Here is a 16299-nt window from a genome sequence, read left to right as displayed (position 1 = left end):
ACAAGCCAATCAATGATTCCAGTCAAGCACATCTTTCCAGGAAAAAGAGCGATAGAGCATAGAGCAAAGTCAGGCTTCCACCCACCAGGACACATTATCACAGCTGTCTCTTCATGCTGCTGAGCTCAGTCCTGTCAATTATTGCCTGACATTAACAATCATCTCAAACTCAACTCAATAGGACTCTTCCCCAGCGGATTTGACCACCGGGAAAGTTCTGACTCCCATCTTGCCCAGATTTAAAGCCCTCCAGTGTACACGACAGCACAGCACTGGGAACAGGCTCCAACACAGACTCAGAGAGGAAGCAGATACACGAGGCACCACCCTCTCCCTGCGGACTCAAAATGTACTCATGACATCTCTAATATCAAGAGACTGGTCGGCAAAGTGCATCTGTTCTGGGAGTTCCCTACCTTCCAAGCTGACGGGTTGGGGGTTGGAGGGGGATCGTTTTAAACAGGGCACTTACGGCTGTGGTCCCGCACATACTGAAGGAGCTCACATGTCTGCAGTTCAAAAATAAAACAGAATCAACGACGTCTCTGGGTTATGAAGCTTGTAAATAAAGTTAGTGGCCTGCTCAGAGCACCCTGCTGGCACAGGAGATACATACGGAAAACGAAGCCTGTCCTCGGGGTCCTTTCACGCCCTAGGAGAGGAAACAAGCAAAACCTGTTACATGGCTGCAGATGTGCACCTCAGTAGCCAGGATGAGTACCAACACTGCCCTGGAGCCCTTTGAAGAGGGTTTGCTCCCATAACGTTAAAGGGAGCAGAGAACGCAGGGAGGACACGCACTGCCCAGGGAAGAGGGCGCTCGGTGTGCAGAGAAGCCTCCAGGGCCGCTTCCCCAGACCTTGGCAGAGATGCCCAGAATGTAGTGGGGCTGCCCACCTGATGGAGACCCACGGAGCCCTGGAGCAGGTGTTCAGCTCCGAACTAGCAAAGGTGGCGCCGTCTGCGCCCAGCTGCCCCTCCCGTGACTGAGTCTCAGAGTCTTCCACCCTGTGCTGTATCTCCCCTGTGAGCAGCGGCCAAAGCTGAACTGAGACCATTCTGATCCACGGCCGGTGGACAAAGTGGCCAGCCTCAAACACCTGAAAAGCCAACTCAGCGTCTTCTCCCAAAGGAATACTTTAGGTGTGTATATCCGGGTGGAGGGGGTTTGGGAAGAGCAAAGCTGGTTTATATTTTCTTTTTCAATCTCATCCCAGAACAAGAAGAATCCAGTTCTCGCAAACAGAAAAGCTGAAGGAAAAATACAACGGTGCTCACCCAAACTCCCAATTATGTTCCATGGGAAGGCAACTTTAATCACATTCAGTGCTCCTCCTCATCATCATCATCATCACACACACACACACCCTTCATTATTGATCACTAGCTCATATAAGATGGAGACAGTGATTGGACAGATAACCAAACTCATTGAGAAGAGCGCAAAACCTCGGGCTGCTGAGGTGGCTCGCTGGGTAAAGGCACTGACAGGCAAGCCTGACCACCTGAGTTCAGTCACCAGCACCCGCACAGTCAAAGGAGAGAACTGATCTCTGACCCCTACAATGTGCCATGGCGTAAGCTCCAGCCCCCCAATAAATCAACCTATAAATGAAAAAGAAATTATTTTGAAAGAGAAACCTCATTTTGGCCTCAGTTTCTCCCTTTATGTCCCCCTTCCAGTGAGATATATTTCATTCTTAGGCCCCATTTTCTCCCTTGCTAGAGCACACAGAATAGTGAAAGCCACGGTGAAGCATCAGAGGCAGAAGGCGTGCCCACCTGAAGAATGGGGTGCCCACACGCTGGCCTCTCAAGTGTAAAGCTCTCAGAGGGAATGCTCCTTCTTACCTTCCGTCCAGGGGGGCCTGGCTCCCCAGGGGATCCCAGCTCTCCTGGAAGCCCAGCAGACACCTTGGAGCAGGATTAATTCATGTTAAAATCATATTTTATACATATGGGAGTGGTTTAAATTCAGATTTAAAGTACTGACACTATTTCAGAAATAGAAGTCCAAAGCAAACAAACAAACAAACAAATCCATTTTCATTTTAGAAAATTAATAGATTTCTAAAATACTGCTTGTCACTATTTTGGCTACTTTTCTTGTTCTTTTAGGATTAAGACATCTTTTTAAAAACTGACGTATCATCATTTTTTCCCAGTGCCTCTATCTTGGTTTTGTTTTTTTTATATAAGGTCTTCCTTTATATATTACTGACCGGCCTCCAATTCATGATCCTCCTGTCTTTGCTTCCCAAGCTTTGGAATGACAGGTATATACTGCCATGCCTGGGTCCCTGCTCCTTTTCAAACTATATGTAATTCATACTTAATTATATATAAGTAAATATATTAGAAATAGAAAACATATTAATTAAATATATTAACATTATAGAAACATGTGTTTACTATATAATATACTGATGTAATATAGAAATATATATTTAATATTTATATAAATATGTAAAATTTATAAATTTATATGCTTGGCAGTGCCAGATGCCTCTAGAAGCAGAGGTGAAGTGAAGAGCCTAAATAAGGAGGATTAGTGGAAAAGTTTTACCAGGTAGTTGGACAGACTTTTCCCTACTAGCAAAAAACAAATTACATGTATCTATAAATATGTAGTTATGTATTTAAATAATATATATTTCTCTTATTAAATATTCCTCTGCATAAAAATCAGCCTTTACTTTGTGGAAATAACCACTCTCTGTAGAGTTCAGGACCAAGGGCACAATGAACCAGGAGACCAAATGGAAACATGCAAACTGAGTGTGAGTCTCTAGCTTGTGTTGCTTTTGTGTCTTCTGGAAGACTGGCACTGGCATCTGTACTCCCCAAAAAGGGGTGGAAGGCGTTTTCAGAGGAAAACCTAACTAAAAGAAGATAGACTAACATGGATTGTGAAGGGCTGCTTAGTTAGCGCAGAGCTCCATTAGACCACTGTCCGTGAAATGCATGTGTGGCAAACCTCAGTCATGTCCTCCTGGCCGATCAGAACTTTTGTGCTCAATTCTCTGTGAATGCGCAGCTCATTCTTGAGATATATTAGAGAGAAAGGTCAAAACAGAAGACAAAAATGCAGGAAACAGACTATGTTGATCAGAGAGGGCCTAGATACTCACTTATGTCCTCAGAGAGATAAGATGCTTCAATCATGAAACGAGAACAGTATACTACAGAAAAGGAACAGCTAGATTTTAACAATGAACTCTTTAAAGGTAAGGTATGGGATATAAATCAAAAATAAAATCAAGATACCTTCCCAAGAACATCAAAGAGATGTTATACATATAAAGTAAGAACAATAAGAAGCAAAGGAAAGGACTGCATCATTACACTGAATGACAGGTAATAAAAAAAAATACAAAATAGAGAACACTGGAGGGGATGGACACAAGCCAACAAAATAGTTTGCGTTTCCTAGAACTGGAGGGCACATATTTGCAGGGTCAAGGGGCTTGCTTAATTTTCAGGAAAATGGGTAAAAATGGACCATATGCCAGATAACAAAATGCACAGCAGATCTGAGAGGTGATCCAGTAGGGTTCCAGAGGGAAAACACTGTTTATAGGATTCTGAACAGCCTCGGGCTTCCCAGATCAACAAAAGCTGCCAGAAATAACAGAAAACACAATGGCCTTTAAAATTCCAAGGAACTAATTCCAACCCAGAGCTGAACACTAGCCAAAAGATTGACACATCTGGAGGTAATAAGTCATTTTCAGATGTTGGTTATATCATCGCATGTTCCTGTCACTCATCTCCTCTTATGAGCTTGTTAAGGTTTGCGTATGAAATATGCCACCCACTGGCTTATGTTTTGAACTCTTGGTGTCCAGGTGCTGGCCCTATTTGGGGACACTTGAGGAGATTTAGGAAATAGGGTTTAGCTGAAGGAAGTAAGTCACCCAAAGACATGCCTTAAAGCTTAGACTGGGTCTCCAGTTTGCTCCGTTTTCCACCATTATGGTGTTCTGCCCATGAGCCCCAAAACATGAACCAAAGTGACCACGGACTTCACATTCTGATACTGGGGACCAAAATAAAATTTTATTCTGTTTAATATGTGTATATCAAGTACTTTATCACAGTGATAAAGAAAGTAATGAAGATAAGGCTCCTGGCAGAATTTCCAGGATGGGAAATCCAGGAGGGCGTAGAAGTGGAAATGAGAGTGGGAGATCTGACAAGAGTGGGGTGGAGGGGATCTCACAACCAGGTGCCAGACCTCTGCCTGGCGGCAGCAAACACCAGACAACGGGGTTGAGGGCATGGGGTGTCCACCTCAGGCTATGACTGCTGCATATGCAAATGCCTTCAGAGAGTTTGTAGTCGGTGTCAGAGGAGAACCCCCAACTTTATAGTAGGAAATAAGTTCATAGCACCTAAAGCTCGAACATCCAAAAGCAGGAATGCAAACAGACTGCCAATTCTACAACAATCTCCGGAAAGGAAAGCTGTTTTCAAAGTCAAGGAAACTGGAGGGAGGCGGAGAGGGGATGGGATCACCAACTTTTGTGCTGTGAGGGTAAGTCAGACATGGCTCTACCACTGGTCCATGGTCACAGCCTGGGATAGCCTCTTTAAATTTATTTTTTAAAGGTGATAGACAAAAGCCATTTTAGGTGTGGAAACTTAAGATGCAGTCTGGCTCTTTAAGGAGCAGTGCCATCGGGAGAGGTCTTGCCACCGCACACGACAGTATCTGGAGACAAAGCTGGTTGCTCTACCTCGGGAAGGAGCTTGGGTGGTACTGGAGACTGGTGGAAGGCTCCAGGGTTGCAGTTAAACGGCCTACACCACCCACAGGCACCCTCCCTGGAAGGCCATCCAGCTCCAGATGGCAATAGTCCCACATCCGGCTTGAAAACTGTTCAAAGAATTTTTGTTTTCTTTTCATATACACATAAACATGCATATATGCAGAGCTGAAATAGGTTTATAGATTTATAGATTTAAGAATCTATAACTCAGTGAACTCAAGCTAAGAACCAGAATAATTCCAAGAGACCTGAGAAGACATTCATAACTTAGGGCTAAATCTTTCCAGAGAAAACATCTGCTCTTCCAGGGGAAAGCCTGGACATTTGCAGTGTTTAAACTTCAATTTCAATTCCAAATATTACTCATGTCAAGGACGGGGGGGGGGGGGGGCGGGGCGGAGCAGCTGGAAGGGGCAGAAGCCAGTAAGATGGAGCAGTCCAACACAGAGAACAAAGAAGAAACCAAAAGGTCTCTCCAGAGGCCAGGGCACCAAGCCTTCACGTCACCCATCAGCTGGGTGCCCTAAAAACTGATGATCGTGCTATCGTAGGGAGGGCCTCAACAAATGACGGAACTTGTTAGCATGCTGCTGGTGTTCCAGTTAACCCACTCCATTAACAAGCCAAGGGAAATGGTCCAGGGGTGTTTCAGTGCAGATGACATGTGGATTAATTTGAGAGTCTTCCAATTATTTTTCCTAATTATATTCATCTTCATCATTGCTGAGGGCAAAATGATAAAGGATTGCCATCTGAAAACATGTGTGAGAGAAAGATGAAAAGAATTTCAGCTGGAAGCAGCCTCTCTCCCGCCTCCTTCCCCCGCCTCCTTCCCCCCCCCCCCCCGGCCCCAGAGCAGCAAGGACACTCCTTATTTTGAAGTCTTAAAACCTTCCAACATAATCCTTATACATAAAGTTCCTGTCTCAGCTTGTGGAGAAAAGCCAGATCACCATGAAGACAAACTGGAAAACTGTGTCAAGCATATAGTTTTTCTCATCAGAGGTTTTTCAAAGATCTTATTCATGGACAGGGTTGTAGACCAGTTTTTTTCCAGTCAAGCTGTTCAGAAGGGAAAGAGGCAAAGACTTTGAGAGACACTTGAAAATCTAAAGTGTTTGGTCAACAAATGCAAGTGTTCCCTTTTATTCTAGCCTTCTGTTCCCTGTAGACATGAGCTCACTGCATTGCCCAGGCTAGCCTTGAACTCGAGATCCTTCTGGTCTGTGTCTTCCTAATACTGATAAGAGGCATGTGCTGCCACCTACATTTTGAGCCATCCGTAACCTGGGGAGAGTGGAGTCCTATGACACATGCCGGAGAGCTGCGCTGAAGTGACACAGAGTGTTAGGTGGTACTCAGTTCTCCCATGAACTGATAAAGACACATTCGTTTCAACATTCAGAAATCTCACAAAACTCAGGAAACACCTGGCAAGTGAGGCAAGGGCCTTCTAACAGACACCTTATCAAATGCAGCTCAGTGAAAGCTTTGGTCATCAAAGCAAGATAGTAGTTTTCACTAAGTCTACCAGCAAAGAGCGGATTAAACTGATCATATTTTGTCACTACAAAAAACCCGCTTTGGATTACACACATTCCTTTAAAAAAAAATCTTACTTCCAAGGTTAAGAATGGCACACTGGCAACAGAATGGGCAAACTTAGTTCATTGCCTTCTTGGTGGAATTGGGGGACGGGGTGTCAGATTCATTTTTCATTCCACAGGCTGACCTTAACCAAGATGTTTTCTAAGTTGTTTTTTTTTTTTTCTTTTTCTTTAAGAGTAGGTAATGATTCTAAAGACCATTAACACAAAAGAGGATCTGCCAAAGTAGCTGAAGAGATGGCTCAGTTGCTTAACATGTTTTTTTGTGCAAGGACCTGACTTTAATTCCAATACCCGTATGAAGGCTGTATACAGTGGCATGTATCTGTAACCCCAGAACCCGGGAGGCAGAGACAAGAGGACATGTGGGACTTTGCTGGCCAGCCAGTCGAGCTGACTTAGAGAGTGTCAGGTTCAATGAGAGCCCTTGCGTTATACCCTAAGATAGAAGGGATGGGGTGACAGCTCTGCAGTGACCAGCACTTGCTGCTCTTGCTTGGCACCTGGGCAGCCACAAGGCAGCTCAGGACCATGACCTCTTGTAATTCCAGTTCCCAGAGATCTGACGCCCTCTTCTGGTCTCTGTGGGCAGCAGGCATGCACGGGTACATGCCCGCAGGCAAATGTGACAAGTAATTGAAAATGACACTTAACGTTGGTATCTGGCCTCTGTTGGTATGTATACATGCATGAACATGTACCTGGGATGTATGAACACACGTCCATCATACACATAAACATAATCAGTCTCTTTCCCCTTTCTCCTCCCACATAGACACACACACACACACACACACACACACACACACACACACACACACTTGAAGTCGGCCTCTGGATAGCCTACCGTTTTGCCTCTGGCTCCCTTGGGACCAGTCTCTCCTGGATCACCAGGGTCCCCAGTCTCACCCTAAATAAATACATCAGAATTAAAATAAAAATCAGCGTTGAAATCAAATACATATGTCACAGAGGCATATCTGTTTGTAAATCTATTCCAAGGTAAAGTCTTATACTTTTATTTATTTCTTTTTTTGCTTTTCTCTGTTATTCATTTTACATCCTGATTGCAGCCCCCCTCCTCTCCTCCTAGTCTCCCCCTCATACACCCCTCTCCTCCTCTCCTTCTCCTCAGAGAAGGGGAAGGTCCCTCATAGGTAACAACCCACCCTGGCACATTAAGTCGCTGCAGGACTAGACGCATCCTCTCCCACTGAGACCAGACAAGGCAGCCTAGAGTTGTTGGGGTTCCCACATGAAAACCAAGCTGCACATCTGCTACTTATGCGCAGGGGGCCTAGGACCAGTCCATGCATGCTCTTGGTTGGTGGTTCAGTCTCTGTGAACCCCTATGGAAGAAGTCTTATATGTTTTGTCTTCTAGTTAAAACACAGTCTATGTTGCTCGCTCCACAGCACAGCTCTGGCTCAGGGTTTGGTCCTCCAGAGCAGAACTCAGGCTCCTTGGAGAACCAAGCGCTCTTTTTGGTTTGGTCTTCTGACTATTGCAGGACCTGACATTTACTGAGTTCAGGAAAACTTTCCAGAGAAACTGAAAGCATTGAGGTTGTCATTGCTAACTTGTTACCTGACAGGTGGTTTTTATAGATATCCCTGGGGAGAAAAATTCAAGACAGGCAAAAATCTCGTCATCTGGGTTTGTTTTTTTTCTGTATCTTTAATTGCCTTTAAGCCAATGGTTCTCAACCTGTGGGTCATGACCCCTTTGGGGGTCAAACAACCCTTTCACAGGGGTCACCTAAGACCATTAGAAAACATAGATACTTACAATTCATTAAACATTACATTACATTAAATTTGCTACATAACAGTAGCAAAATTATAGTTATGAAGTAGGAATAAAAAATAATTTTATGGTTGGGGGTCACCACAACATGAGGAAGTGTGCTAAAGGGTTGCAGCATTAATAAGGTTGAGGACCACTGCTTAAGCAATGATGAACGTAAGAAAAGGAGTATATTTAAGGGGAAAACTTTCAAAAGGCCTTTCTTCTTTTGCCTATATAAAAAAAAAAAATCACAAGTGAAATATTTGAAAGGTCCTTACTCCTAAACAACAGATCATATTAAAACTTGGTGAGGGTAACCTGTTTCTCCCTCTGCCGCCCCACCCTGAGGTAGAGTATCTGTCTACCTCATTACCTGTCCTGAGACACATCCCCTGCCTGGAGCCTCCTGACTCTCTCAGTGAACATACCTTTGGTCCACTCTCTCCAGGGAATCCTTCTTGCCCCTGCCATCAACAACAGAGGAAATCAACACCTACACACTCGTCCCAAGAAGATTTATATTGATTTTAATCCTACCACCTCCCTAGTTTAGTGTTAGTATCTGTGCATCACGGAAGGGCCAAACTCCCTGGATACTAGGCGGCACTGTCAGAGAAGCAAATTCCAGTTCCTAAAGTCAGTTACGTATAAGAGCTAGCAATCTGAGATGAGAGGCGGAAAGTACTTGAGGAGGAAGTGACAGGGTTGTTACAAACAGCCCGGGGTTTCATCTGAGCGCATGTCACAGAGGGTCACTTGGCCACGCGTCTCCAGCGACAAGTAGCCTTTCTCAGATGGGTTTCAATGGAGAAGTTCAGAAAGTCAAAACAGAATCTAGACGTGACCGTTCATCTTTTTTTTTTTCAAAGAAGAATATTTTTATTGTTGTAAAGATTTTAAAACCTCAGATAAAACTAGATAACAGGCAATTGTTTAACAAGAGCAATTATATTCATGCATCAAATTCAGTTAAATGGATATTTAATTCTTTTTAAAACAAGATCATATATGAGCCATACCTGTTTTCATCTTTTCTGTGTTATGAATATAGATTTTGTTAAGAGTAAATGCATATTAACATTAAATCACAATTTTCCATGTGTCACAAACATTTTTAATTAAGGGAATTTAGTAATATCACACTTTTCAAATACTTTTGAAAGTAAGTAATAGTTCCTGGTTATCTCTCATTCCCTGAAATGTTATATAAATACATTTTAAACTAATTCCTTATATAATCCAAAATTAAATTATGTGTTCAAACAAATAATAGTAATGATTCTATCTTAAACTTTAAATTTTGTAAAGTTTTGTTTGGTATTAGCATATTCCAGGTAAAAAGAATGAATCTGGTTTTGCAAAGTAATTGTAGCACACTCTTAAAATAGCTTTTTGGGCCAAAAAAAAAAAAATAGCTTTTTTGACTAAACCTAAAAAAAAAAAAAAATTAATGATAAAGTCATTTTTCATTAGTAAAGCTGTTTGTATGAATCAATTGACCATAAAAAAATATCAGCTAGAACTTGTGAAATAAAATTTAAAGTTTAAGATAGAATCGTGACCGTTCATCTTAACGTCCTTTGTTGCCCTTATCCATCAAAGACTCTCTTCCTACTCTCACCTGATGAGAAATGTGCATTTTATTTGAAATAATTTTGTTTTCTCTCTCTCTCTCTCTCTCTCTCTCTCTCTCTCTCTCTCTCTGTGTGTGTGTGTGTGTGTGTGAAGGGGTACCAACAGAGTCCAGAAGAGACACCGTGTGCCTTCCTCTATCACACTGGCCACCTTAGTTTTTGAGACAGGTCCATCATTGCACTTGGAACTCACCACTTTGGCTGGGCTGGCCAGAAAGCTCCCGGCATCCATCCATCTCTATTCTAGCCCGACATACTGGGGTTAAAAGTATCACAACGATGGCTAGCATCTACATGGGTGCCAGGGGTTTTAAGCTTTTGATGAACATTCATTAGTTGCCAGTGTTAAGGGTGTGGTGTGAATTTATGCATAGAGACAGCATCAACCAACCTCCCCATCTTCCTCCCCACTTCTCAAATTCTATCACTAATCTACAAAAATAGGTAAAGCTTTTATTCTAATGTTAAAAAAAAAAAGTTCTTAAAGTCATAAAATTCAAGAGGCAAAAAGAAAACTTACCTGAATCTTCCCACCCGTAGCTGCAAACACACTGCTTGTCCTAATTAACTTTCAGCTTTATGGAAATGCATTTTAGGCACCAATGAGATCCGTACTCTTCTAAGTCTATTCTGAGTATTTTCTTTTCATTTCCATGGACAGACTTTAAGCAGAGGCTGGGAGATGGCTCAGTGAAGACTCAGTCTACAAGCAGGATAATCTGACCCCTGATGCCCCAGCGCTGACGGTTAGAGGCAGAGTGACCCCACGGGATCATTGGCTGGCCGGCCCAGCCCATCAGAGAGCTCCATGGTTAGGGAGAGAACCCATCTCAAAACACAGGTGAAACGGGATTAAGGAAGATCCCTGCCCCTCCACCCCACCCACTCCCCAGCCTCTGGCTTCCATATGCACACACGTGGGTACGTGCTGTTCCCCCATGGTCACACACTTTTTATAGAAAGACTGCACGTGTATACATTCTAGAGAGAACCTAATGTCACAGGCTGTTAGTATTTCCTGTTCTGTGGGATACTAATACTTTCACTCATTCTGTGTTCTAAAGAACATTACTGAAACCCCCTCTTTTTTTTTTTTTTTTAGTTTTAATTTTCAAAAATCTTTAGCAAGGGAGGCTTTTCCTTCCAGCACCTTCTCGGATCATCCCCCAACGCAAAAACCGTAGCGTTGCGTGATCTCTACTACCTTGACCATTTCTCTGCTGACGATTTCACATCGCTTAGATCCTTATCATGGGTCTCTAACTTTTTGTTGTTGTTGTTGTTTGCTTCATAAAAGATAGCTTTATATTTTCTGAGCATCTTGTAATGATAATTTGCTATTTTCCACGATGACTGTGTGCACAGGAAAAACCATGGGATGTGAGTGACCTGTGTACTCCCATGTGTGTATATGCCCGTAGATAAAGGCACAGGAGAACCTGGGGTGTTGGTCTTCAGGTGCCTTTATTTTGAGACAGGGTCTCTCACTGGCCTAGCACTTTACCAAGTAGGCCAGACTAACTGGCCAGCGAGCTCCAGAGGTCCACCTGTCTCTGCCTCCCATCTCGGCATCACTGGGATTACAAGTGCCCACTCCCACAAACCAAACGCAGCTATTTACATAAGTTCTAGGGACCAAGTTCAAGTACTCCATGCTTGCAAGGCAAGTAAGTGCTTCACTTACTGAACCATCTCTCGGCTACTTACGATGATATTTTAAAGTGGTTGTTATTAGCACATCTAAATCACCGGATTTAGTCAACTTTCTTACTTTCTCAGGCATTTACATATCCAGTAACAAGATAATCATTCAGTTTTAAGTTCTGTTTGGACAAATACATTAAGAAAAATGCTATAAAGACTTGCCACTAATAGCTGAGGCAATTGTAGCTGTCGGAAGACAAAATGTGAAATGGCTCCCGAGTGAAGTAACACAGAGGACTGCTAAGAGAAAAGGAAGTTCAAGCTGGAACATGCCAGGCCCTAGGCGCCCATTACAGAAACGCACAGATGATTCTTTCTCAACTCTCAATTTTCACCTGCGTCTGGAGCCCTGGCATGATTCTCTACCACACAGCCCACAGGACATCAAAAAGCAAACTACTAAAATAGATTTTGAATTGTACCAGACTGCTTTATGCATTGCTTTCTTTCTCTTTACTGTAGCAAACCAAGCAAGCAGCCCAGAGCAAATGGATGAGGTCAGTTGGTATAACCTACCTTTGTCCCTTTTCGGCCAACGCTACCATATCCTGGGCTGCCGTCATCACCCTGTAAGCAAATCAACCGATCACACATATCCGGACTATAGATGGAGGTGGGCTTATTGGCAGGAGACATGAGTGATAGGTTTTGGGTTCCATCAGGGACCACTAGGAAGCAAAGGTACCAGGGATACTGGTAATGGCACTAAAAAGCTCCCGTACAACAGAAATAGCAATGACAGCTACTCGTGTAGTTGTTATGAAAATCAAGAGACTGTGCTGGATATCGGTAATCTGTCAGTAAGAGGAGGCAGCATTATTAACCAACTCTTTGGAGAGCGTCTGTGTGTTAATACGTCAGCGCTCATCTATTTTCAGCTCACCGAACAAAACAAGTGGAGCAAACTGCCTTTGTGTTGGCTACTGTCCAAGGCTTGTGGAAGCCGTGGGCAAAGGGGGAAGGGTGGGATGATTTCTAATAAAGAGGTCTTGCAGACAAAAGGTCAGAGGAGTTCATGGGCAGATGCGATATAGGAAGCTTCGTCTGTTTTGCCATCTCATCTCAAGAGTATCAAGTCCATGATGTCTGCTGCCTTGGAAAAACTGGCTGAGGAACCAATCAAAAAGGAAGGACTGTGACGTCTCTCTCAGTTATAGCTTGGATGCTGTAAAGCTCTTCTGAGCATTCCTCAGAGACACAGTGCAGACATCTGTTTGCTGTGGTCTGCATATTGTCCCCATAGGTCATGTGTCTAAACACTTGGTCTCCAGCTGGCGCTACTTTGAGAGACTATTGTGCAATCTTCACAGGGCGGAGCCTCAAAGGAAGTGGACCCTTAGGAGTGGACCTTGAGGTTTTATAGTCCAGCCCACTTTCTGCTCATTGTCTGTTTCCTGGCTGCAGGTGCCATGTGACCAGCAGCCCATGTGGCTGCCTGTCTCCTTCCTTGCCATGAAGGATTGTACCTTCTTAAACTCTAACACAGAAGAAACCTTTCCTTCGCTAAGTTACTTCTTGTCGGGTATTTGGTCACAGCATAGAAAAAAGTAACTAATACTCTACTGAAGTAAAAGGCTCTGAGGACCAGGTGAAAAGGATGAGAACAAACCCACCTGCAGGCCCCGAGGGCCCGGGAAGCCAGCAGCTCCCTTTTCTCCCAGGTCTCCAGGTTCTCCCTGTTCAATAGAGCAATGAAACCAGCCATCAGTCGGTTGCTTTGTTTGTTTGAGACAGGACCTCAGGTTCGCTTTCAGTTTGTGGTAGTCCTCCTACCCCAGCCCTCCAGTGCTAGCACTGCAGGTATGAACCACCAAGTCCCACTTTCATCAGGTTGCTTGTTTTTCTAACATCAAATCAGAAATGATGGCCTGTGGAGAGCTGCTTGTTTGCCATGCTGCTTAGTTACTGAGCTCGTGGCATAAAACGTGTTTTTACCCTGGCCTTCACCTGGAGAGAGGGATAGGCAAGATGTTTTTTGTTTGTTTGTTTGTTTTATCAAGTTCATTTCCTTTTGTTTGTGTGAGGATCACACAGACAGTTGATCGGGGTAAAGAAGTCTGACCTCTGCATGAACCCCTTCATTGTATCAAGGTGCTTTGCTCTATAAAAAGGGATTATTGGAATAAATCAATGTGTGACAGTTCTACCAGCTGCCCTCTCAAACAGATCCCATGTGTAGTATGTTGGTTTATTAATTTTTCTTTCAGTTCTCACTCCCCACTTAAGAACTGTTTGACTGCCGGCAGGCCCCAGCAATGGCCCCAGGCAGTGTTTAACTATGTCCAATGTGACACAGCAATGGGCTTGTAGCCAGGCTTGCATACTGTACTAATGAGGTGTGGGGAATGGCTGTGGCTGGCCAAACAGGTCTCCGCCATCCATCACCCGTGTTTGAGCAAGTCTCACTTATGGTTGAGTTTAGTTCACTCTCTTAGCCACTCAGCGCCATGAAAATGTCCCCATCGTGATCCAGGAAGAAATCTCTCTACTGTTAAAAAAAAAAAAAAAGCCAACAAAATTGTTTCCATGATGACCCATGCAAATCACCCAGATGTGAGGATTTATTAGACTCTGGACCTGAGTGTAGATCAGTCAAGGAAGGTGTCTGACAGGCAGAACATCTACTATGACATAAGAGCCAACCTCAGTAGTGCCTGGGGGAAACCTCAGCTACTTGGGGAAATGAACATGGGCTTATGAAGGAAGGTGAACTCCCTTTTAAGAGAAAGTAAAATATTTAATCTGGAGGAGTTTTAGATGTACAGAAGGGTTGCATAGGGAGACAGAGTCCTCAGCACCCTACACATTTACCTTCCTCCAATTCTAGCCACTCTACTTCAAAGTTCCTCTTGTTAAATAAGGATCCTGATGGCCACAGCTTCCCTGACTTCAGCTTCCTCCTCACTCTCATCTCTCAGCTAGCTCTGAGTTCCATCTATCTCTGGGTCTCTCTTTCGGTCCCTTCCATCACACCCTATTGAGCACCTTCATTTCCTATGCATTATGCTCTCATTCATGGAAACTCTCTCTCTCCCCTTCATCTCTTTGAGGTTTCATTCTCACCAGTGACACCACTTGCCTTACAGTGCACCCTAGGACACAGAGCCAGTACCATTCCTCTTTCAAACTGTCACTTTCTGACCATTCTTGCCACAACGCGTCCTAGAGCCCCTCCTTCTGAAGGTGCTTGTCCTGGTCACCCTCAGATCTTATTACACAAGCCAGTGAACTGTCTTCACGCCATTCCTTCCTCTCCTCCATCCCAGGCCCTCCCTGGCACTTCTCCAGTTCAAAGGTGGAGGGGGCTTCTGCCGCAAATTCACTCTGCAATGAAAAGCTTCTTTGCTCGGTCTCATGTTTCTATTCCCCCCCCCTTCCTCTTCTGCAATCACAAACTCCCTGCTGTCTCCCTTCCACTGAAAGCACAATCCTCTCTCCAAGCTTGGCTAAACCATAGCAGGCTCAAGGAACGATATTCTTTTCTCTCCTTTAAAAGAGGAATCTGTGACCAGTGTGATATGGCTGCTATGTATCTCTGCATTGACACAGCACTCATTGCCTCCTTCCTTTCTCCTCTGCAGTCTTGGGCCTAATCACTGGAGCCTGTGAGTCACCAGATGTGAATGTTCTTTCCTACCTCCCTGCCTGAATTTTTCTGTACTGCTTGATCACTCTCCTTTCTTTTCCTTCTTTCCCAATCATTGTCTTCTGTCTCTTCTTATGCTTCTTATAACAGGCATCACTAAAAGCCCTTTTAATCTGGATGATTTAGAAGCCCATATCTCCAAGCAGGCCTAGCAAATGCTTCCCTTCATTCTTTCACCTGCTCTTCCTCACAACCATCTACATGTGTGACAGAGTTGGAGAGGTGGTTCTGTAGCTAAGAGTGCTGCTCTTTCAGAGATCCTGAGTTCAATTTCCAGCGACCACATGGTGGCTCACAACCAGCTATACTGTGATCTGATGCCCTCTTCTGATGTGCAGGTGTACATGCAGATAGAGCACTCATATATATATATATATATATATATATATATATATATATATATATATATAATAAATGAAAATCTTTAAAAAGGGGGAAGGGAAGGAGGGAGGGGGAAGGGGGGGAAGAAGATTCAGCTACACAGACTACACTGCTCTTCACATACCTGCCAGACAGGAAAATTTTCATGCAAACAATTAATTTCTCCTAGAATGCTCTAAGCCCCATGCCTTCCTGCCCATTGCTAACTTAAATTGCAACCTTCCATTTTCCCTCTCTGTTTCTTTAAAGGCTTTATGTCCTAAAGGCCCCTTGGAGTCTGTATAGTCTTTGATGTCTCCTTTCCAACACAGGAATACTTCTAACAGTGCTTTACTTAAACCTCAATTTTGGCCTCCCTGGCCCCCACCGCATCTTCCTTATGCCATAAATTGCTGTCTTCAAGATGTCCTAAATTCTTTGGGCCTGATTTCATGACCTGTGTATCATAGCTACTAGAACTACATTCATTCATAAACACAAAGATCTTGTTCTGGGCCAGGCGATTCTCTCCTGTACCTGACTATACAGTATGACAAGCCTGAGCCTTAGCGAAGGTATGCACGAGAAGGATGAAACAAGAGATGTAGGAAGGAAGGAATGATGCAGAGAGGGTGGGAGAGGGGAGGAAGGTCTTTGCCAAAGCAGCCCTCCTCCTCTGAGATCCCTCAGTTGGATGGGGTGTAGCTCGTCATTCGATTATGGAGTCCCTGACCTCATCTTGGTCCACACCCACGTCCTTAGAGATTGCTGGCTCTCCAAGAATCAAG

The 16299-nt window shown here is 43.9% G+C and overlaps 1 protein-coding gene across 1 annotated transcript in view; it reads right to left on the bottom strand.

Moving 5' to 3' along the window:
• Window positions 1–16299, bottom strand: part of Col6a6 (collagen type VI alpha 6 chain) — a 91629-nt gene that overhangs the window by 24223 nt on the left and 51107 nt on the right. The window contains exons 24-30 of the mRNA XM_021639882.2: window positions 13119–13181; window positions 12022–12072; window positions 8596–8631; window positions 7227–7289; window positions 1852–1914; window positions 617–652; window positions 473–509 (exon numbers count right to left, since the gene is read on the bottom strand). Coding sequence (XP_021495557.1) covers window positions 473–509; window positions 617–652; window positions 1852–1914; window positions 7227–7289; window positions 8596–8631; window positions 12022–12072; window positions 13119–13181 — 349 coding nt within the window. The remainder of the gene's footprint in view (window positions 1–472; window positions 510–616; window positions 653–1851; window positions 1915–7226; window positions 7290–8595; window positions 8632–12021; window positions 12073–13118; window positions 13182–16299) is intronic.

This window comes from Meriones unguiculatus, chromosome 6, assembly GCF_030254825.1.
Source record: "Meriones unguiculatus strain TT.TT164.6M chromosome 6, Bangor_MerUng_6.1, whole genome shotgun sequence".
NCBI classification, from domain to species: domain Eukaryota; kingdom Metazoa; phylum Chordata; class Mammalia; order Rodentia; family Muridae; genus Meriones; species Meriones unguiculatus.
This window is presented reverse-complemented; position numbering and strand designations above follow the sequence as displayed.